Here is a 23,495-nt window from a genome sequence, read left to right on the forward strand (position 1 = left end):
TACCTCCTTGAACACCTCCGGATGGAGCTCCCACTCCCCTGGATGGAGACTGTGTCTGCTGAGGAAGTCCGCTTCCCAGTTGTCTACTCCCGGAAAGAAGATTGTTGACAGCGCCAACACGTGTTTTTCTGCCCAGCAGATGATTCTTGTTACCTCTGCCATTGCAGCTCTGCTCTTCGTTCTGCCCTGTCGGTTTATGTAAGCCACTGCTGTCACATTGTCCGACTACACTTGAATGGCCCGATTTTTCAGAAGATGGAGAAGACCGTTGTAGACGGCTCTTAGTTCCAGAATGTTTATCAGCAGGCCGGCATCCAGACTTGACCACCTTCCTTGGAAGGTTACCCCTTGAGTGACTGCGCCCCAGCTCCGGAGACTTGCATCCATGGTTAGAAAGATCCAGTCCTGAATCCCAAACCTGCGGCCCTCCAGAAGGTGGGGTAATTGCAGCCACCAGAGGAGTGAAATACTGGCCTTTGGCGACAGACGTATTCTCTTGTGCATGTGTAGATGGGATCCCGACCACTTGTCCAGGAGATCCAGTTGGAAGGACCAAGCGTGAAACCTCCCGTACTGCAGAGCCTCGTAAGAGGCCACCATCTTCCCCAGAAGGCGAATGCACTGATGAACTGACACCCGGGCTGGCTTCAGGACATCCCGGACCATCGTTTAAATCACCAACGCCTTTTCCTCTGGAAGAAACACCCTCTGCACCTCTGTCGATGATCATTCCCAGAAAGGACAACCTCCTGGTTGGTTCCAAATGTGATTTGGAAGATTCAGGATCCAACCATGTTCCCTGAGAAGCTGGGTCGTGAGTGCTATGGACCGTAACAGAGGCTCCTTGGATGATGCCTTTATCAACAGATCGTCCAGATACGGAATTATGTTCACCCCCTGTCTGCGGAGGAGAATCATCATTTCCGCCATCACCTTGGTGAATACCCTCAGTGCTGTTGAGAGGCCGAATGGGAGGGCCTGGAACTGAAAGTGAAAGTCCAACAGTGTGAATTGAAGATAAGCTTGATGCGGCAGCCAATTGGAATGTGGAGGTACGCATCCTTGATATCCAGGGATACTAGGAATTCCCCCTCCTCCAGACCTGATATCACTGCCCTTAGAGACTCCATTTTGAACTTGAACTCCCTCAGAAAGGGGTTTAGTGATTTTAAGTTCAGAATGGGCTTGACCGAACCATCCGGTTTCGGTACCACGAAAAGGTTCGAATAGTAACCTTTGTTTTGCATATGAGGCGGTACTGGCACAATGACCTGTGCCTCCACCAGCTTCTGGACGGCTTCTTGCAGGACAGTCCTGTCTGCCAGCAGAGCTGGCAAGCCTGATTTGAAAAATTGGTGAGGGAGATTTTGAAATTCCAGCCTGTAACCCTGGGACACAATATCTTGCACCCAGGGGTCCAGGCCGGAGGACACCCAGACATGACTGAAATGTCTGAGTCTCGCTCCCACCGGCCCCACCTCTGGGGCGTGCAGTCCACCGTCATGCGGAGGACTTTGGTGTACCTGAAGCAGGTTTCTGTTCCTGGGAACCTGCAGCCTCAGGTTTCTTGGACTTGGGCCGACCTCCCCGAAAGAAGGTGTTGGACGGCTTGGCCTTCTGGGCTGGGTAGACCGAAAGGGCTGTGATGTAACTGAAGAAAAGGATTTCTTCGGAGCAGGTGTAGTTGAGGGAAGAAAGGATGACTTACTAGTCATAGCCGTGGAGATCCACGCATCTAACGCTTCCCCAAAGAGAGCCTGACCTGTGTAGGGTAGGGTCTCCACACTTCTCCTGGATTCCGCATCGGCAGACCACTGGCGCAATCACAGTCCTCGACGAGCCGATACGGGCATGGAAGAAATTCCCACAGCCATGGAACCCAGGTCTTTCATGAATTCTACCAGAAATCCTGCCGAATCCTGAATGTTATGTAAAAACAATTCAACATCACATTTCTCCATAGTATCCAAGTCCTCAAGTAATGTGCCTGACCACTTTACTATAGCTTTGGCAATCCAAGCACTGACAATAGCGGGACGTAGTATTGCCCCAGAAGCCGTGTACATGGATTTAAGCGTATTATCAATTTTAAGATCAGCCGGCTCTTTCAAGGCGGTAGATCCTGGAACAGGTAAAACCACCTTTTTTGAGAGTCTGGATACTGACGCGTCAACAATAGGTGGGTTTTCCCATTTTTTCCTATCCTCTACTGGGGAAGGAAATGCTACCAGAACCCTTTTAGGTATCTGGAATTTTTTATACGGGTTTTCCCAAGCCTTTTCAAAAATAGCATTTAATTCCTTTGACGCAGGGAAGGTTAGCGAGGCTTTCTTATTTTCAGTGAAGTAAGTCTCCTCAACCTGCTCGGGTGTTGTATCAGCAATATTCAACACATCCCTAATAGCCTCTATCATCATCTGCACCCCTTTTGCAAGAGATGCTTCAGTATCAGAATCGGTATCATCCTGCATGATCTGTGCAAGAGCACGTTTATGTGAATATACAGTGGGGAGCCCTGATGTATCAGAACTGGGCCAGACTGCCATATTGTTCTGTAAAGCCTCAGTTGCAGATTAATTTTGTGCAACCCTATTTGAAATCTGAGAAATCATAAATTTGATAGAGGATAACCACTCAGACTCCCTTGCCGGAATCTGTGCTAAACCAGTGCAATCCTGATTACATGGAATGGGATCATCCTTAGAGGACATATCCTGTGCAGCATATGACACAGAGTCCCTGGACATTGCTTAATGGAGACCACAGACACTCCACACACATAGGGGAGGACAGACAGAGTTTCACCCCCAAGAATGGCAAGAGAGACACAGAGATTGGAGCCAACCCACACACAGCGCTTTTAATATAAAGGGAGACCCCTACTAGCGGTGACTGTGCACCTTAGTAGGTTACACATTCGTTTTGCAGCCCCCCCCTTCTACAACCCCCTGGTACCGTGAGAGATAGCTGGAGTTGATGTGGAGGGGCTTGCTCTTCCTGGACATCGCTGTGCAGGCAGGAAAATGGCGCTGACCGCTGCTGGGTCTGCTCTGAGGAGAAGCTCCGCCCCCAAAATGGCGCTGTCTTCCCGCTCTTCACAAGGATTATACTGGCCTGAGGTAAAATGCTGGCTGAGATCCACGGACCCCGACAGGCTTGCTGACCACTGCAGGGTGCAGGAGCTGGCTCAGGGCGCCCCTCACAGCGCCGCACTATGTACCCTGATGCCGCCTTCTTCAAACCGGCCTCCCGCTTGCTAGGGGGGGCGGTGACTCACTCGCCAATGATCTTCAGCTCTGTAAGGGGGTGGCGGCATGCTGCTGGGGTGAGCGATCCCCTGTGGCGGGGGAACGATCTATCCCCTCAGAAGCTCAGTCTCCTGTCAGCGGAGATAGTGGCTCAGACCCCGCAGGACGGACACTACTCCCCCCCTTAGTCCCACAAAGTAGGGAGGCTGTTGCCAGCAGCCTCCCTGTAAAATAACAAACTCTAAAAATAAGATTTTAAACCTACCTGTAAATCTATTTCTCCTAGTCCGTAGAGGATGCTGGGGACTCCGTAAGGACCATCGGGTATAGATGGGCTCCGCAGGAGATAGGGCACCTAAAAAGAACTTTGACCATGGGTGTGCACTGGCTCCTCCCTCTATGCCCCTCCTCCAGACCTCAGTTAGAGAACTGTGCCCAGAGGAGATGGACAATACAAGGCAGGATTTAGCAATCCAAGGGCAAGATTCATACCAGCCCACACCAATCATACCATGTAACCTGGATCATACATAACCAGTTAACCATATGAACAACAACAGTAACGGTCCAAAACCGAATTCAACTGTAACAGAACCCTTATGTAAGCAACAACTATATACAAGTCTTGCAGAGTTTCTGCACTGGGACGGGCGCCAAGCATCCTCTACGAACTAGGAGAAATAGATTTACCGGTAGGTTTAAAATCTTATTTTCTCTTACGTCCTAGAGGATGCTGGGGACTCCGTAAGGACCATGGGGTTTATACCAAAGCATCCAATCGGGCGGGAGAGTGCGTATAACTCTGCAGCACCGATTGAGCAAACGCTAGGTCCTCATCAGCCAGGGTATCAAACTTGTAGAATTTAGCAAAAGTGTTTGACCCCGACCAAGTCGCCGCTCGGCAAAGTTGTAATACTGATACGCCTCGGGCAGCCGCCCAAGAAGAGCCCACCTTCCTAGTGGAATGGGCCTTAACCGAATTTGGTACCAGCAATCCAGCCGTAGAGTGAGCCTGCTGAATCGTATTACAGATCCAGCGAGCAATAGTCTGCTTCGAAGAAGGTGCGCCAATCTTATTGGCCGCATACAGGACAAACAGGGCCTCTGTTTTCCTAATTCTAGCCGTCCTGGCTACATAAATCTTTAAGGCCCTGACTACGTCCAGGGATCTGGAATCCTCCAGGTCACTTGTAGCCACAGGCACCACAATAGGTTGATTCACATGGAATGAAGAAACCACCTTAGGCAAAAATTGCGGACGTGTCCTCAATTCAGCTCGATCCACATGAAAAATCAAGTAAGGGCTTTTGTGTGACAAAGCCGCCAATTCTGATACTCGCCTTGCTGATGCCAAGGCCAACAACATGACCACCTTCCAAGTAAGAAATTTCAACTCAACCTTGTTAAGCGGTTCAAACCAGTGTGATTTTAGAAACTGCAACACCACGTTGAGGTCCCACGGTACCACTGGAGGCACAAAAGGAGGCTGGATGTGTAGCACTCCCTTTACAAACGTCTGGACTTCTGGAAGAGAAGCCAATTCCTTCTGAGAGAAAATCGAGAGGGCCGAAATCTGAACCTTAACAGAGCCTAATTTCAGGCCCATATCCACTCCTGTCTGTAGGAAGTGGAGAAAACGACCCAGATGAAAATCTTCCATAGGTGCATTCTTGGTCTCACACCAAGACACATACTTTCGCCAGATACGGTGATAATGCTTAACCGTCACCTCCTTCCTAGCCTTTATTAAAGTAGGGATGACCTCTTCCGGAATCTACTTTTTCGCTAGGATTCGGCGTTCAACCGCCATGCCGTCAAACGTAACCGCGGTAAGTCCTGAAATACACAGGGCCCCTATTGCAACAGGTCTTCTCTCTGAGGAAGAGGCCAGGGATCTCCTGTGAGCATCTCTTGTAGATCTGAGTACCAGGCCCTTCGAGGCCAGTCTGGGACAACGAGTATCGTCTGTACTCTTCTTTGCCTTATGATCCTCAACACTTTTGTGATGAGAGGAAGAGGAGGAAACACGTAGACCGATTTGAACACCCACGGTGTTATCAGAGCGTCTACTGCCACTGCCTGAGGGTCCCGAGACCTGGCACAATACCTCCGAAGCTTTTTGTTGAGGCGTGACGCCATCATGTCTATTTGAGGAGTTCCCCAAAGACGTGTTATGTCTGCAAAGACTTCTTGATGAAGTCCCCACTCTCCTGGATGGAGATCGTGTCTGCTGAGGAAGTCCGCTTCCCAGTTGTCCACTCCCGGAATGAAGACAACAGACAGAGCGCTTACATGATTTTCCGCCCAGCGAAGAATCCTGGTGGTTTCCGCCATCGCGACTCTGCTTCTTGTCCCGCCTTGGCGGTTCACATGAGCCACTGCTGTGACATTGTCTGATTGAATCAGAACCGGTAGGTTTCGAAGAAGACTCTCCGCTTGTCGAAGGCCGTTGTAAATGGCCCTGAGTTCCAACACATTGATGTGTAGACAGGACTCCTGGTCTGACCAAAGTCCCTGAAAGTTTTTTCCCTGTGTGACCGCTCCCCATCCTCGGAGGCTCGCGTCCGTGGTAACCAGGATCCAGTCCTGAATCCCGAACTGGCGACCCTCCAGCAGGTGAGCACTTTGCAACCACCACAGGAGAGACACTCTGGCCCCTGGGGACAGAGTTATTTTCCGATGTAAGTGCAGATGGGACCCGGACCACTTGTCCAGAAGGTCCCATTGAAAAGTCCTTGCATGGAACCTACCGAAGGGAATAGCCGAAGCAGGTGCTCTTTTGCCTCTGCCCTTACCTCTGACGAGGAAAGAGGATCCCCGACCTCTTTTGGACTTGTGCGACCGAAAGGACTGCATCTGATAGGGTGTTACTTTCTTTTGCTGTTGGGGAATATATGGTAAAAAAAATTGATTTACCTGCTGTAGCTGTGGAAACCAGGTCCGTCAGCCCATCCCCAAACAATATATCACCCTTATAGGGTAGTACTTCCATATGAACAATATATCACCCTTATAGGGTAGTACTTCCATATGTTTTTTGGAATCCGCATCACCCGTCCATTGGCGAGTCCATAAGGATCTTCTCGCTGAGATAGACATGGCATTGGCCCTAGAAGCCAGCAATCCAATGTCCCTTTGAGCATCCCTCATAAATAAGACTGCGTCTTTTATATGGGCTAGAGTTAAGAATATAGTATCCTTATCCATATTATCAAATTGATCTGTCAGCTCATCTGTCCAAGCTGCAATTGCGCTACACACCCATGCCGACGCAATTGTCGGTCTTAGCACAGCCCCCGTATGAGAATAAATACACTTTAAGGTAGTTTATTGCCTGCGATCTGCAGGGACCTTAAGGGCCGCTGTGTCAGGAGACGGTAGCGCCACTTTCTTAGACAAGCGCGTCAGGGCCTTGTCCACAGTGGGGGATGATTCCCAAATCTCCCTGTCCTGCTTAGGGAAGGGGTATGCCATATAAATTCTTTTGGGGATCTGCAGTCTCTTTTCCGGAGTCTCCCAAGCTTTTCCAAAGAAATCATTTAATTCATGAGATGTGGGAAAATTAATAATCTGTTTCTTTTCCTTAAACATGTGTACCCTTGTGTCGGGGACCAAGGGTTCATCCTCAATATGTAACACATCCCTTATTGCCACAATCATACACTGAATGGTTTTATTAACCCTCGGGTGCAATTTTACTTTGTCGTAGTCGACACTGGAGTGAGAATTCGTGTCGGTAGTAGTGTCTTGTGTTAAGGGACGCTTTTGAGACCCCAACGGGCCCTGTGAGTCGGTCCAATCCGAGGATTGACCCCCTGATGTCCCCCCTAATTCAGCCTTATCAAGCCTTTTATGTAAAGATGCCACACTTGCATTCAATATATGCCACATGTCCATCCAATCCGGAGTCGGCACAACCGACGGGGACACACCACTCATTTGCTCCACCGCCTCCTTGGAGAAGCCTTTCGCCTCAGACATGTCGACACACACGTACCGACACCCCACACACACAGGGATTAACCTATAAGGGGACAAAACCCCAACCAGGCCCTTAGGAGAGACAGAGAGAGAGTATGCCAGCACACACCAGCGCTTAAAAACACTGGAATATATATACCAGATAGCGCTTTTTATATATATAGCCTTAATTCCCACTCACTGCGTTCCAAAGTGCCCCCCTCCTCATTTTTTCCAGCCTGTGAAGGTTCAGCAGGGGAGAGACCAGGGAGCCAGCTTTTCCTCGTGCAGTTTCTGTGGAGAAAATGGCGCTGGTTAGTGCTGAGGATCAAGCCCCGCCCACCCGACGGCGGGCTTCGGTCCCAGTAAACTTATATAAAAAATGGCGGGGGATTTGTGGATTTACTGTGCCACAGCCTAATCCTGCTTATATTGCCACAAAATGAGGAATATTGCTGCCCAGGGCGCGCCCCCCTGCGCCCTGCACCCTTCAGTGCCTGCTTGTGTGTGAGTACTGGGAGCAATGGCGCGCAGCTTACAGCTGCGCGCTTACCTCATGAAGATCTGATGTCTTCTGCCGCCTGATGTCTTCTTGCCTTCTCATACTCACCTGGCTTCTATCTTCGGCATCTGTGAGGAGGACGGCGGCGCGGCTCCGGGACGAACCCCAGTTGAGACCTGTGTTCCGACTCCCTCTGAAGCTAATGGTGTCCAGTGGCCTTAGAAACAGTGCCCAACTTGACAAGCCAGCTCTGTTTCTCTCTCCTCAGTCCCACGATGCAGGGAGCCTGTTGCCAACAGGACTCCCTGAAAATAAAAAACCTAACAAAATTCTTTAAAACAGAAAACTCTGGAGAGCTCTCTGCATTGTACCCTTTCTCCTCTGGGCACAAGATCTAACTGAGGTCTGGAGGAGGGGCATAGAGGGAGGAGCCAGTGCACACCCATAGTCAAAGTTCTTTTTAGGTGCCCTATCTCCTGCGGAGCCCGTCTATACCCCATGGTCCTTACGGAGTCCCCAGCATCCTCTAGGACGTAAGAGAAATAGACTTTACTAGAGAAACTCCGGAGAGCTCCCCTAGCTGTGACTGTCTCCTCCGGGAACATTTTCTAAACTGAGTCTGGTAGGAGGGGCATAGAGTGAGGAGCCAGCCCACACTCTCAAACTCTTAAAGTGCCAATGGCTCCTGGTGGACCCGTCTATACCCCATGGTACTAATGTGGACCCCAGCATCCTCTACCCAACCTTATGCTATACCAGCAATGTATTTTGCCAGGCAGTAAAGCCCAACAGCATTACATACTGCAGAATAATTTATACAGCAAGAACACCTAATAAGTGTTGTAAACATGGTATACAATAAAATAACAACATAAAACGATGCTTTTTGATACTCACCATTAAATCCATTTCTCCAAATCCATTTGAATATTATATCTATCTATCTGCATCTACAGTGTATGGGACACTATTACTACAGGTTGTTGTTTTGTACTGGATAGCTACATTGTGATATTAAAGGGGGTATACAATCATTTTAAATACTGTAGATATGCTGGTGCAATTAAATGTTTCATCTACCCGGACCAGACCATGATCCTGGTCAGACACCCTCTGCTTCTCATTATAGACCTTTGTTAGTTTTCAGCCCCAACCCATGGGCTTTACGAAGAGTACACACCATGAGTAGTGTGTTCCTAGTTGACTACCTGTGACCCCATACACACCGAGGTAGAAATATATAAATGTATACGGTTTTCTATGGTATCAGGGGGATGCAGTTAAAATGCCGGCTATCGGGACACTAGCTTTCAGGATACCGACGCTGAAATCCCGACAGCCGCCACTGCTGGCAGCCGGAATCCCAGCGCACTAGGGATATTCCAACGACACCCAGAGTGGGAAAATATCCTGCGTTGAGCGGAGCGAGCCACAGAACCCGCAAGGGGACTCTTATAGCTCGCCCCGCTGCCGGCATTCTGGCAGGCGGGATGCTGCTGTTGGGATATTGACAGTCGGCATCCTGCCCGCTGGGATACCATATGTAACCCAGATCAGGAGGTCGGCATCTATAATATTAAAACAGCACATAAGACCTCCCGATCCGACAATTGAAGTAGCGTTTTATGCCATCTATCTCCTGCATACACACCTACCTACACAATCATCAGGCCAAGCAGCTGACAATTGTAATCTAGCCCTGGTGATGTCACAGTGATATTTATAAAAATTTTTACTGTTGCACTGTAAACACAATATGACAAAAGAAGATTGTGTAACTCAATCGTAGAAAACATTCTAGAGTGCACTCTGGTTGAAATACAGTTCTGTTACAGTGAAATTCCTAAACCTTTATAGAGCACAACCTGACAAGAGGTGGAGCAGTATGCACAACAATGACTAGGCAACATCAGTCCCCATCTTCAGGCCTCTCTACACTGGTTTCTAAGCTTTGAAAAGACAAAACAAAAAACAGTACTCTTAAGATGCGGTAAAACAAAATAAAGTAAAATTTAGTAAACTGAAGTAAAATACAGCAAAGTACATTCAAATTTAAAATAGATTACAATAAGAGGAAGTGAAAGTAAATAAAAGTAAGGAAAAATAAGTAACATACAGTGAAATGGAATAAAGCACAAAAAATAAACTGAAGTAAAACAAAATAAACTCAAGTATATTGAAATAAAATGAAGTAAAATACCTGAAGTAAAATTAAGTAAAATGATAGAATATACAGTAAAGTAAAATGCAGTAACTTGAAGTAAAACAGAATAAAGTAAAAGTAAGATACAGTAAACTGACTTAAACACAGTATATTGAAGTCAAATAAATAAAACAGAAGTAACATAAAAGGTTTTCCATGTACCTGTGAAATACTTCGGGGGATATTTATCAAAGCTTGGAGAACGATAAAGGGGACCAACCAATCAGCTCCTAACTGTATTTTTTTTTTTTTTAAACACAGCTTGTAAAATAGCAGTTAGGAGCTGATTGGTTGGTACTTTATCACTGTCCAAGCTTTGATAAATATCCTTAGTTTAACGGAGAAGAATCTGGCGAATGGAGCTATAGAGGGGGAGGGGTTTCATTTTTTTTAAGTAGTTATCTACATCTGTTGGTCAGCCTCTAAAACCTCATGGTAGCAATGTTTCCCAAATTGGCTGAAGGAGAAAGTAAATAAAATGAAGAAGCACTTTACCTGAAGTGCCATGGCGATCTGTACAAACCACTCCACCACTTGGCTCTCAGGAAGAAGTTTTCCCTTTTGTTCCTTCAGTTTATGGTACAGGTCTCCCCCTTCACAATAGCCCATGACAATGTACAGCAGCCCATCTTCACCTTCCCATGATTCTTTATATGCCACAATGTTTGGATGTTTCAGCTCAGAGAGGAGCTGAGCCTCCTGTTGTGCTGCTTTCCGCTCTCGAGGGGGGGCAATGCGAAGATTCAGCTTCTTTATTACATACTGGAAAAGAAATAGGAACTTAAACCATAAGAACCATACAACTTAATCCCGTGGTTCCCAAACTGGGTGCCGTGACACCCTGGGGTATCTCGGTGTATTTGCAGGGGTGCCCTGGGTTGGTGGTCCAGGACCAATTCAAATTATTTATGGTCAATGTAATAGGCAAAACCAGTGCTGGTGGCTGTCAATCATACAATATGTGGACAAACAGAAGCAAATCTTGTCCAACACCACATAACTGATGAACCCAAGGACGACACACAAGTACAACTTATTTCATTTTATATTTTTTTCCTGAATTTCTCTGTAACAAACTTCTGGCCTAGGGGCGCCGTGACTAAAAATCTGATATTCTAGGGCACCCTGATTTAAACGTTTTGTAACCACTGACAATCTATAAAATGCAAGTGATCTCGCAGTACAGAAAAGTTAACCTGTACCACATTACACAACAAGATATACTGTAGGTGTACAGAGGTACTGATTAGGTTATTGCCCATACCTACATTTTAGAAAGACTCTGCTTCTTTTCTACATTCAAATTGTTTCAGTGATTGAAGAGTCCGATTTTGCTGGCAACTTAATGGGGACCAATATACTTTTATTTAAGGAATCGTGATGATGGGCGATGAATTAATCTTCTGGACTCTTAAGGGCCCTACACACTGGTCGATACCAGTGAAAGATATGAACGAGATACTATTCATATCTTTCAGTGTGTAGGCACCAGCGATTGAACGATGCGCGGCCCCGCGCTCGTTCATCGCTGGTGCCGGCTCGTTTAAACATGCAGGCCAATATGGACAATCTCGTCCATAATAGCATGCAGTGCTATGGAGCCTGGTGATGGGGGGTGTGAAGAAAATTCCTTCCCCCTGCTGCCAGGTCACCTGTCTGCCGTATCGGCCGTCGGGCAGCTCGGCGGAGGGTCGCTAGGTGTGTAGGACCCTTTATCCGACGACTCAATGACACTGCTGAATAAGAGTTTGGCTTTTTAGATTACTAATGAATTGAAAAGATCATTTTATATATTTACTGTATGTATCTTTTTAGGAAGATGATTTTTCGTTTTTAAATGAAAAATATTCCCTTTGTTACAAAGGGGTCGATCCTATTAGCCGTGATGATCTCGCAAGTGCAAGTCATCACGGCAGCGGCCACACTTTACCGTGGCTCAAATTTGCACAACAGTGCTCGCTGACCCATAGGGCCCTGAGCAATTCTGTGTGAATTGGGGCTGATTTTAGCATGCGAAGGGTGAGAGATCGAATGCCATTGCTGGCATACAAATTCCACGGCAGCGGCACAACGCACCCATTGCAGCGAATAGGATTGACCCCGAAAGTCTCTTTGCCAAGTTACTGGCCGCTTAGGAAGGTTTAACACACTGGGGGTAATTCAATTGTTTTTAGCCTGGCTCTGTGTAAAGATTCAATTGTTGCTGCGTTTAAAAGTGAGTGCCGCCTCCGTGACGTGGCAAGCAGAGATGTGCAAAAATTCCATGGTTTGGGTGCCCAAACTAACTCCCTAACCAGGATTTTAGACAGGCTTAGCAATTTTACGCAACTAAGGGGGTAATTCCAAGTTGCTGGCAGCAGGAAATTTTTTAGCAGTTGGGCAAAACCATGTGCACTGCAGGTGGGGCAGATATAACATTTGCAGAGAGAGTTAGATTTGGGTGGGTTATTTTGTTTCTGTGCAGGGTAAATACTGGCTGCTTTATGTTTACACTGCAATTTAGATTTCAGATTGAACTCACCACACCCAAATCTATCTCTCTCTGCACATGTTATATCTGCCTCCCCTGCAGTGCACATGGTTTTGCCCAACTGCTAACAAAATTCCTGCTGCGATCAACTTGGAATTAGCCCCTAAATTCTGTGCTTTTGGGCGCAACACGCACAATAATGGGCGTCCAAAACAATTGAATAGCTCAATTGGGTGCCCATTAATTAGTGTAGCACCCAAAACAATGATAGAAGAACAATTATTAAGAGGTGCACAGGCTCTAAATTCACTGTTGGAATATGGGTGGTGATGTCGCTTTGCAGAGTGATGTGAAATGATGGAGTAAAATTTCTGTAAAGTAATCCTTGGTCTCCTCTTACGAATCTGCTGTCTTTTAGAGGCAAAGGGAGATACATCTGGAGATACATTGGGAGATCCTCTCTGATGAGATGTGGCTTTGTATGCTGGGCAGGGATCAGGGCTGTCATGATGTTTCTTCATCAGATTCATTTGTACATTCTTCACTCCAACAGAATTCAGTGTGTCCTAAGGTGAGGTTACTGCCTGCTCATTTTGCCACCTGCTATGGTGCAGTAGTGGCTGTTTCTGGGAATGTTTCTGGAGCTATACAGTCCACGTGAGACATTGCCAGCATTTACCTCATTAAGACAAGCTGATTTGATCTCTCTCTTTAGGAGACTTTTTCCACTATTGTGTGTAGATATGTATTCAGATTAACAATCCACGCTAAAGTTATTATTACTAGAATATGAATTGGAGGGGAAGCCTCCCGACTTATTTAAATGAGAACACTGGTTAAAGAAACTACACAGAATGGACGCTCTACATATACAAGTGGCAAAGCGCTCCCTAAATTTCCCAAAATCTGGGCATACTGGTAGGAGTCTAGAGATGGTAGGCTGTTTGGTGATGAGGAAGCTGGGTTGGATGAAGTCATCCTTGGGTGTGCCCGGCCTTGCTTGCTATCTCTACAAAATACCTAATCACACACATATTCATTCATTGGGTTAATAAAATTAGCCGCTAATTTGGCGAGTTGCTGTTGCAGTAGAGTGTATATTCCGGCAAAGCACTGCAATACCCCCCTCATCCCAGACTCAGCTTTTCTATGCAGCCCTATGAGGCTTCAAACTTAAATCTGCAAGTCAGGCGGAACCGGAAGCTGCTCTAACTTCCATGATGAGGTAATTTGATTGACCCCATAAAGTGATTTGGGAACACGAAGACAGAATCGAGTTTCCTCTGGGAAGTGATCAATTGCACACAGTCACTGACCCTTATTTATATAACAACCAAATGAAACTGCGGGGGGACAGAGTAGCAACACTGATTATTACCTGATTATGTCCCCATATGCCTAAGAACGCATAAGTAAAGAAGAACAATAGCAACAAATTAAATGAAATAACTGGGGGTGTTTATTGGAAACATACGCTCTGTATTCAAAAGCAAAATAAAAGTGAATAGAGGATATAATTATACAAAATATAACCTATACTAATTCTCCTCAAACACAAAACTAAATATATCTAATACAAGGAAAAAGGGCTACAACTAAGAATTGCGCTATAGTATCATATTACAGCGTGTTATACACTACTTTAGTGCAGTATTATAATGTGCAGCTTACAGTAATGCTGTTATTAGATATTTTATTATTATATAGTACAGTCGGGGGCGTGAGTTCGGAGGCGAGATAGTTGTTGGTGCCACCTCCGCTTGTAATTACTACCACCACCCCGTCCCAGTAGCACCCAATCATACACTATATCCAGGGGCTCTGAGAATGGGGGTGGAAGGGGGCAGGGGGAATACTAATTACCTGGGTCCGAGCTTGTTAGAGGGCCCCAGGCCGTGTCATCTGCTCATGGACATGGCCCCCCTGTGCCGCAGCATGTGCCTCCTGTACAGCTCCGAGGAGGAGGGGACGTTAGAGTGTGTGTGTTGGGGAGTGTGCACTCAAGAGGAAGTCTCTCCCCATAGGTGGCAGCTACTATAGGAAGGGCCCTGCCTCCTGCAGACATTTTCACCCTTCCCCCACCACAGCAGCACCCAGACTGGTGAGAGAGAAACGCGGCACATGCACCCCCTGGGTTCTGTGCTTATTCCTGCTGTGGGGTGCGTAAAGCAGAACCTGGAACAGCCTTGAAAAAGGGTCTTTGATGTCCCGAAACGCGTCGGCACCTGCTTTCCAGTACTTTCCTGTGCTTCTGGACATCCTTGACTGTGAAAGGGACCACTGGGGAACACTCCTGACGGAGCCACATGCAGGGTATTGTTCCCGGGAAATACCTTGCATTCATAACACCTGCGGCTCCGATTATCATCTTGGTAGGACTCTGTTCCCTATGTTGGGTTCTGTTTTTGTCTCACTTTTAATCATTGTGTAGTATTACATTTATATTTTATTCACATCAAGCCGGTACATTACATTTTATTGAGAAAATAGAAGTTCCTGCAAAAAGTGTAGCATTGGATTAGCGCCAAAGTGGGAGGAGTCACTTTACCATTTGTAGTGCATTTTTACCGTTTGGAGTTTGTAGGGAACTCCCAGACTACCCCCAGGCCTGCACAAATCCTTACAGCGCAACCATCCACTTCTATTATTCCTTTTTTGTTATGCAAAATACTTACACCGTCCAATGCGGGCATTCTCAGTGTCGGGATGCCGTGGTCGGTCATATGGTGCAGTATGCCGGCACTCCGTTACAATGTAGTATACAGTGCAGTGTTAGTTTGTATAGCGTGAAATAGTACAGTATTGTGGGCCTGATTCATAGACAAAAATGCAATGCTGCATGCAAGCTCCATTTTATTTTCGTCCGACACCTCCTGCACGTAGCTGCAATCCCAGCACTGCGACCGATGACGCAAGCTGGGATCCAACATCGTTCCACACAAAAGACCAGTTGACCGAAGGAAGTGGAGGCTGCGAGGCCAAGAAGTGTGCATCATGACACTCAGACCCCTGTCTCTCCCCTCCCAGAAAACTGCCTAGGTACGCCCCCACACCGCCCCCCAAATGCCTTTGCCTGTCAAACAGGCAGAGGCTTGGTGGAACTGACGGCCCTATTCAGTAAGGACTGCAAATTCTGCTTTTTAGACTATATTGTGCTGACGGGCGCCAGAGGAGGGGGCCGTGAAGTAGGGAAGCCTTCTGCTGGCGCAGCCTGGCTGCAACGGCAGGACGGCCGCCGCCATCTTTGTGATCGGAGCGGCTGCGTGTGACACAATGCAGCCACCCCGATCACACCCACACCACGCCTCCGTTACAGTAACGCCACCCGTTACAGTAATGCCGCCCCAGCAGCGCTCCGTCTACGCCTAGGAAACGGATCGTTGACGTCTTCCTCCTTGCACATGCGCCCACATCATCATTGTATTTTTTGCGGTTGGATTGCGAAATGCGATCCAACCTGAATAGGCTCCTGAGTGCAGTATCCATTCTGCACATGTGTAGCATGCAGCTGTGCAGTGTTGCAGCGCGTTTATTATTTATTCCAGTTATTTATTAGAGATGAGCGGGTTCGGTTCCTCTGAATCCGAACCCGCCCGAACTTCAGGTTTTTTACACGGGTCCGAGCAGGCTCGGATCTTCCCGCCTTGCTCGGCTAACCCGAGCGCGCCCGAACGTCATCATCACGCTGTCGGATTCTCGCGAGGCTCGGATTCTATCGCGAGACTCGGATTCTATATAAGGAGCCGCGCGTCGCCGCCATTTTCACACGTGCATTGAGAGTCATAGGGAGAGGACGTGGCTGGCGTCCTCTCCGTTTAGAGAAGAGAGAGACACAGTATTTTGGGGAGCATTATTAGGAGGAGTACTACTATACTGTATACTACTATACTACTTGCTGAAGTGATATTTATATTTTAGATAATAGATAGTGTGACTGTAAGTGTATTATCTGACTTGTGGGGGAGACACTGACAGTGGGGAGCAGTTAGAGTCTGAGAGCAGGACTCAGGAGTACATATAACGTACAGTGCACACTTTTGCTGCCAGAGTCAGTGCCACACTGCCATTGTTGTGACCACACTGACCACCAGTATAATAATATATTTTGTGATTGTCTGCTTAGGCCTCGGAGTACTAGTTGCAAGTTGCAACGTGACCTGAAGTGACCACCAGTTTAATAATCAATCACCACCAGTTTAATATATATATATATATATATAATTGTATATAATATATATATATATATATATATATATATATATATATATATATATATATATATATATATATATAATATTGTATACCACCTACCTGTGTTTTTTTTTTTTTTCATTCTTCTTTATACATACTACTATAGTAGCTTACCGTAGCAGTCTGCGGTGCTGTGCTGACCTGACAGTGTCCAGCAGGTCCGTCATCAGTCATTACATAATAAATATATATAGTACCTGTCCGGCTGCAGTACTAGTGATATTATATTGATTTCATCTCATTACCAATAATTTATCATCCAGTCTAGACTCTATATTAGCAGCAGACACAGTACGTTAGTCCACGGCTGTAGCTACCTCTGTGTCGGCACTCGGCAGTCCATCCATAATTGTATACCACCTACCCGTGGTTTTTTTTTTTTCTTTCTTCTTTGTACATACTACTATAGAGTATAGTAGCTTACTGTAGCAGTCTGCGGTGCTGCTGAGCTGACAGTGTCCAGCAGGTCCGTCATCAGTCATCATTACCTAATAAATATATTATCTACCTGTCCGGCTGCAGTACTAGTGATATTATATATACATACATATATATATTGATTTCATCTCATTATCAATCATCCAGTCTATATTAGCAGCAGACACAGTACGTTAGTCCACGGCTGTAGCTACCTCTGTGTCGGCACTCGGCAGTCCATCCATAATTGTATACCACCTACCCGTGGTTTTTTTTTTTCTTTCTTCTTTGTACATACTACTATAGTATAGTAGCTTACTGTAGCAGTCTGCGGTGCTGCTGAGCTGACAGTGTCCAGCAGGTCCGTCATCAGTCATCATTACCTAATAAATATATTATCTACCTGTCCGGCTGCAGTACTAGTGATATTATATATACATACATATATATATTGATTTCATCTCATTATCAATCATCCAGTCTATATTAGCAGCAGACACAGTACGTTAGTCCACGGCTGTAGCTACCTCTGTGTCGGCACTCGGCAGTCCATCCATAATTGTATACCACCTACACGTGGTTTTTTTTTTCTTTCTTCTTTGTACATACTACTATAGTATAGTAGCTTACTGTAGCAGTCTGCGGTGCTGCTGAGCTGACAGTGTCCAGCAGGTCCGTCATCAGTCATCATTACCTAATAAATATATTATCTACCTGTCCGGCTGCAGTACTAGTGATATTATATATACATACATATATATATTGATTTCATCTCATTATCAATCATCCAGTCTATATTAGCAGCAGACACAGTACGTTAGTCCACGGCTGTAGCTACCTCTGTGTCGGCACTCGGCAGTCCATCCATAATTGTATACCACCTACCCGTGGTTTTTTTTTTTTCTTTCTTCTTTGTACATACTACTATAGAGTATAGTAGCTTACTGTAGCAGTCTGCGGTGCTGCTGAGCTGACAGTGTCCAGCAGGTCCGTCATCAGTCATCATTACCTAATAAATATATTATCTACCTGTCCGGCTGCAGTACTAGTGATATTATATATACATACATATATATATTGATTTCATCTCATTATCAATCATCCAGTCTAAATTAGCAGCAGACACAGTACGGTAGTCCACGGCTGTAGCTACCTCTGTGTCGGCACTCGGCAGTCCATCCATAAGTATACTAGTATCCATCCATCTCCATTGTTTACCTGAGGTGCCTTTTAGTTGTGCCTATTAAAATATGGAGAACAAAAATGTTGAGGTTCCAAAATTAGGGAAAGATCAAGATCCACTTCCACCTCGTGCTGAAGCTGCTGCCACTAGTCATGGCCGAGACGATGAAATGCCAGCAACGTCGTCTGCCAAGGCCGATGCCCAATGTCATAGTACAGAGCATGTCAAATCCAAAACACCAAATATCAGTAAAAAAAGGACTCCAAAACCTAAAATAAAATTGTCGGAGGAGAAGCGTAAACTTGCTAATATGCCATTTACCACACGGAGTGGCAAGGAACGGCTGAGGCCCTGGCCTATGTTCATGGCTAGTGGTTCAGCTTCACATGAGGATGGAAGCACTCAGCCTCTCGCTAGAAAACTGAAAAGACTCAAGCTGGCAAAAGCACCGCAAAGAACTGTGCGTTCTTCGAAATCCCAAATCCACAAGGAGAGTCCAATTGTGTCGGTTGCGATGCCTGACCTTCCCAACACTGGACATGAAGAGCATGCGCCTTCCACCATTTGCACGCCCCCTGCAAGTGCTGGAAGGAGCACCCGCAGTCCAGTTCCTGATAGTCAGATTGAAGATGTCAGTGTTGAAGTACACCAGGATGAGGAGGATATGGGTGTTGCTGGCGCTGGGGAGGAAATTGACCAGGAGGATTCTGATGGTGAGGTGGTTTGTTTAAGTCAGGCACCCGGGGAGACACCTGTTGTCCGTGGGAGGAATATGGCCGTTGACATGCCTGGTGAAAATACCAAAAAAATCAGCTCTTCAGTGTGGAGGTATTTCAACAGAAAAGCGGACAACAGGTGTCAAGCCGTGTGTTGCCTTTGTCAAGCTGTAATAAGTAGGGGTAAGGACGTTAACCACCTCGGAACATCCTCCCTTATACGTCACCTGCAGCGCATTCATAATAAGTCAGTGACAAGTTCAAAAACTTTGGGTGACAGCGGAAGCAGTCCACTGACCAGTAAATCCCTTCCTCTTGTAACCAAGCTGTCACAATCCTGACTGTAGGTTTATATTTGGTGACTTACCCCTGCCATCTGTCCTGGATCCTGTGTCTTTTCACTCACGGAGTTAAACAGCTTGTCAGCACTATGAGTATTCCTGAGTTCTCTGCCTGAGAGGTAATCAGCTCCACCTGTGGTGGTCTCCTGTGTGAGGCTGAATTCAATAATCTAAAAGCAAGCATCCTGTGTTTTGCAGAAGTCCAGGCTTCAGTGTTCTCTTGGCCTGCTAGGCCTCATTCTACATTACAGCCTTGGCTAGAGTAGTCACATGTCAGTGACATCACCTAATCCTGCCCACCAATCATCAAGGACCAGGAAGTATAAATCAGGAGGCTGAGTTACAATCTGGGCCAGTTCCTTGTGTCACATACAGCCTTGTGTGAGTCTGAAAAGCTGAGCTCCCTAAAGGTAACCTTTGTACCTAAGTTCCTGTGGAAACTCTGTTCCCTTGTTACCGTATGGTTTACCTTTGTGTTGCCATTGATTTCACCATTTCCCTGAGTCTCAATGTAAAGGCACAGCTGCAGTGTTTTGTCTTAAAGGCACAGTACAGAATTCCGTGTTCTCCACTAATACCACAGTTGTCGTGTTTCAGTTTTACTACTGTTGTAGTTGGGATCTCCAGAGCTCAGTACCTCCGTGCCTCAGCACCTCCGTGCCTCAGCACCTCCGTGCCTCAGCACCTCCGTGCCTCAGTACCTCCGTGCTTCCAGCACCTCCGTGCCTCAGTACCTCCGTGCCTCAGTACCTCCGTGCTTCCAGCACCTCGTGCCTCAGTACCTCAGTACCTCCGTGCTTCCAGCACCTCCGTGCCTCAGTACCTCCGTGCTTCCAGCACCTCGTGCCTCAGCATCTCCGTGCTTCCAGCATCTCCGTGCCTCAGTACCTCCGTGCTTCCAGCACCTCGTGCCTCAGTACCTCAGTACCTCCGTGCTTCCAGCACCTCCGTGCCTCAGCACTTCCGTGCCTCAGTACCTCCGTGCTTCCAGCACCTCCGTGCCTCAGTACCTCCGTGCCTCAGTACCTCCGTGCTTCCAGCACCTCGTGCCTCAGCATCTCCGTGCTTCCAGCATCTCCGTGTTTCAGTACCTCCGTGCCTCCACGCACCCCAGTGCCTCCACGTACCTCCGTGCCTCCACGCACCTCAGTGTCTCCAAGCACCTCAGTGTCTCCAAGCACCTCAGTGTCTCCAAGCACCTCAGTGTCTCCAAGCACCTCAGTGTCTCCAAGCACCTCAGTGTCCGCAAGCACCTCAGTGTCCGCAAGCACCTCAGTGTCCGCAAGCACCTCAGTGTCCGCAAGCACCTCAGTGTCTCCAAGCACCCCGTTAGCACAATTATACCTGGTATTCTTCACTGATTCATCAGTGCCTTTCCAGTTCTGTCTTTCAGGAGACCTTCAGCATGCCTCCTGTCTGCCGACCTAATCCTGCATGAGGAGAACCTAGATTCGGCCATCTCTGCTGCGGTTCCTCTTCCCAGTCACCGGAGGAAACCCTGAGTCCACAGCATTTCAGAACCAGGTCAGTGGTAGTATTCACATAATCCTCCAGTCGCCCGCACAGACTTCACTACACCGGGTTCACAAAAACCTCAGTCATGACAGTAGGAACTGGCCACATGGACCCGGCCGAAAGTGTTAGTCTGACGCATGACCTCCTAAGCAATATTGCAGGACGCTTGGAAGGTCTGGAGTCGACTCAGCATCGATTGGCACAGTGTCTGCAGCGGAATTCGTCCTCCAGTGATTCTATGACCTTCTGCTCTAAGACTCCTGACCAACTGCAGATTTTCTACCAGATGTTACTACAGTTACAAGAACTTTTGCCTAGTATTCTCTCTGTGATGCCTGATCTCTTCAGGAATACTACCAACGTTGTTGATCCTGTTTTGTCCCATCCAGTTAATAGAGTCTCTTCCTCTGCGCAAGGGAAAGTTTTTCATCAGAGCTATCCACGGCCCAAGCTCTCTGAAGCTGAACGTCAGCGGCGTAAGGAGCTACATCTCTGTCTTTACTGTGGAAATTCTGGTCATTTTGTTAAAGACTGCATTCTTCGCAAGCCAGGTAATAGTGACAAATCTCAGTATCATAGTGCTCATGTCTACAAGTCATCCACAGTATCCGATTCTTCTGCTGCTGACGGGGGTATCAAGAAGGCTACTCTTCTGAGAGAGACTCAAATTTATGACTGGGGTCCGGTGGTTAAAAGACCTTATCCCAAGTTGGGTGTCCAGAGAAGAATGTTCAAGCCATTTACAGTCACAGAGGAGTCCGTGTCCACAGCCCCAGGAGGGGCGTCTTCAGAGCGTCCAGCCCCAGGAGGGGCGTCTTCAGAGCGTCCAGCCCCAGAGAGTCTTCAGAGTGCTGCCCAGCCAGTGAGTCTACAGAGTGCTGCCCAGCCAGTGAGTCTACAGAGTGCTGCCCAGCCAGTGAGTCTACAGAGTGCTGCCCAGCCAGTGAGTCTACAGAGTGCTGCCCAGCCAGTGAGTCTACAGAGTGCTGCCCAGCCAGAGATTCTACAGAGTGCTGCCCAGCCAGAGATTCTACAGAGTGCTGCCCAGCCAGAGATTCTACAGAGTGCTGCCCAGCCAGAGATTCTACAGAGTGTTGCCCAGCCAGAGATTCTACAGAGTGCTGCCCAGCCAGAGATTCTACAGAGTGCTGCCCAGCCCCGTGAAGAGGGGGCTCTTGCCTCAGCCCAGCCCCGTGAAGAGGGGGCTCTTGCCTCAGCCCAGCCCCGTGAAGAGGGGGCTCTTGCCTCAGCCCAGCCCCGTGAAGAGGGGGCTCTTGCCTCAGCCCAGCCCCGTGAAGTGGGGGCTCTTGCCTCAGCCCAGCCCTGTGAAGAAAGGGCTCAGCCCGTCCCGGTTCCAGCCGGTCCAGCAATACTCCAGGCCCTGCCTGGTCAGTCCGTCCCGGTTCCAGCCGGTCCAGCAATACTCCAGGCCCTGCCTGGTCAGTCCGTCCCGGTTCCAGCCGGTCCAGCAATACTCCAGGCCCAGCCTGGTCAGTCCGTCCCGGTTCCAGCCGGTCCAGCAATACTCCAGGCTCCGCCTGGTCAGTCCGTCCCGGTTCCAGCCGGTCCAGCAATACTCCAGGACCAGCCTGGTCCGTCTCCTTTGGCTCCAGCCAATCCAAGTATCCTCGGATCCAATCCAGTCCTACTCGTCCAGCCAAAGCTTTCTTCAGTTTCATCCTCTAAGCTTTCGTCTGATGGTTTTCCACCTATTTACTTTGATGGAGATTTATTGCAATATGCCGCTCTGGTTGAACAATTTCTCTCTCGGATGGAGTCTGATCCTTTAGGTGCAATAACTCCTTCCAACGTTACTCGATATCTGTTCCTGGCATTCAGAGGAAGAGCTTTGGAGTGGGCCAACATGCTCTTTGAGAGTAATGATCCTGTGTTCCATGACTTACAGACTTTTAGTAACGCTGTAGTTAAAGAATTTAGTCCTAAACCTTTGGAACCTTCTACAGTTTATTCCTCAGTCCTTTCGGATGAAGGAAATTCCAGTCTTGTCTATGATGGATGGTCTACCTGTTCTGAAGATGAAGATCAGGAAGACTTCTAAAGAATCCAGCTTAAGTTTTGTTCTGGACCCTCTGGTTTCCACTTTTTAGAAGCTTTGTGTACAAGTTATTCATCAAGTTCCTCTAAGATTCAAGATGGGTGTCCGGAGTCCACCCTTGAAGAGGGGGATACTGTCACAATCCTGACTGTAGGTTTATATTTGGTGACTTACCCCTGCCATCTGTCCTGGATCCTGTGTCTTTTCACTCACGGAGTTAAACAGCTTGTCAGCACTATGAGTATTCCTGAGTTCTCTGCCTGAGAGGTAATCAGCTCCACCTGTGGTGGTCTCCTGTGTGAGGCTGAATTCAGTAATCTAAAAGCAAGCATCCTGTGTTTTGCAGAAGTCCAGGCTTCAGTGTTCTCTTGGCCTGCTAGGCCTCATTCTACATTACAGCCTTGGCTAGAGTAGTCACATGTCAGTGACATCACCTAATCCTGCCCACCAATCATCAAGGACCAGGAAGTATAAATCAGGAGGCTGAGTTACAATCTGGGCCAGTTCCTTGTGTCACATACAGCCTTGTGTGAGTCTGAAAAGCTGAGCTCCCTAAAGGTAACCTTTGTACCTAAGTTCCTGTGGAAACTCTGTTCCCTTGTTACCGTATGGTTTACCTTTGTGTTGCCATTG

The 23,495-nt window shown here is 47.4% G+C and overlaps 1 protein-coding gene across 1 annotated transcript in view; it reads right to left on the reverse strand.

The window, feature by feature from the left end:
- Window positions 1-23,495, reverse strand: part of NEK4 (NIMA related kinase 4) — a 171,422-nt gene that overhangs the window by 141,316 nt on the left and 6,611 nt on the right. Inside the window, exon 2 of the mRNA XM_063940618.1 lies at window positions 10,409-10,675. Within this exon, the coding sequence (XP_063796688.1) occupies window positions 10,409-10,675 (267 nt within the window). The remainder of the gene's footprint in view (window positions 1-10,408; window positions 10,676-23,495) is intronic.

Source organism: Pseudophryne corroboree, chromosome 9 (assembly GCF_028390025.1).
Source record: "Pseudophryne corroboree isolate aPseCor3 chromosome 9, aPseCor3.hap2, whole genome shotgun sequence".
NCBI classification, from domain to species: Eukaryota; Metazoa; Chordata; class Amphibia; order Anura; family Myobatrachidae; genus Pseudophryne; species Pseudophryne corroboree.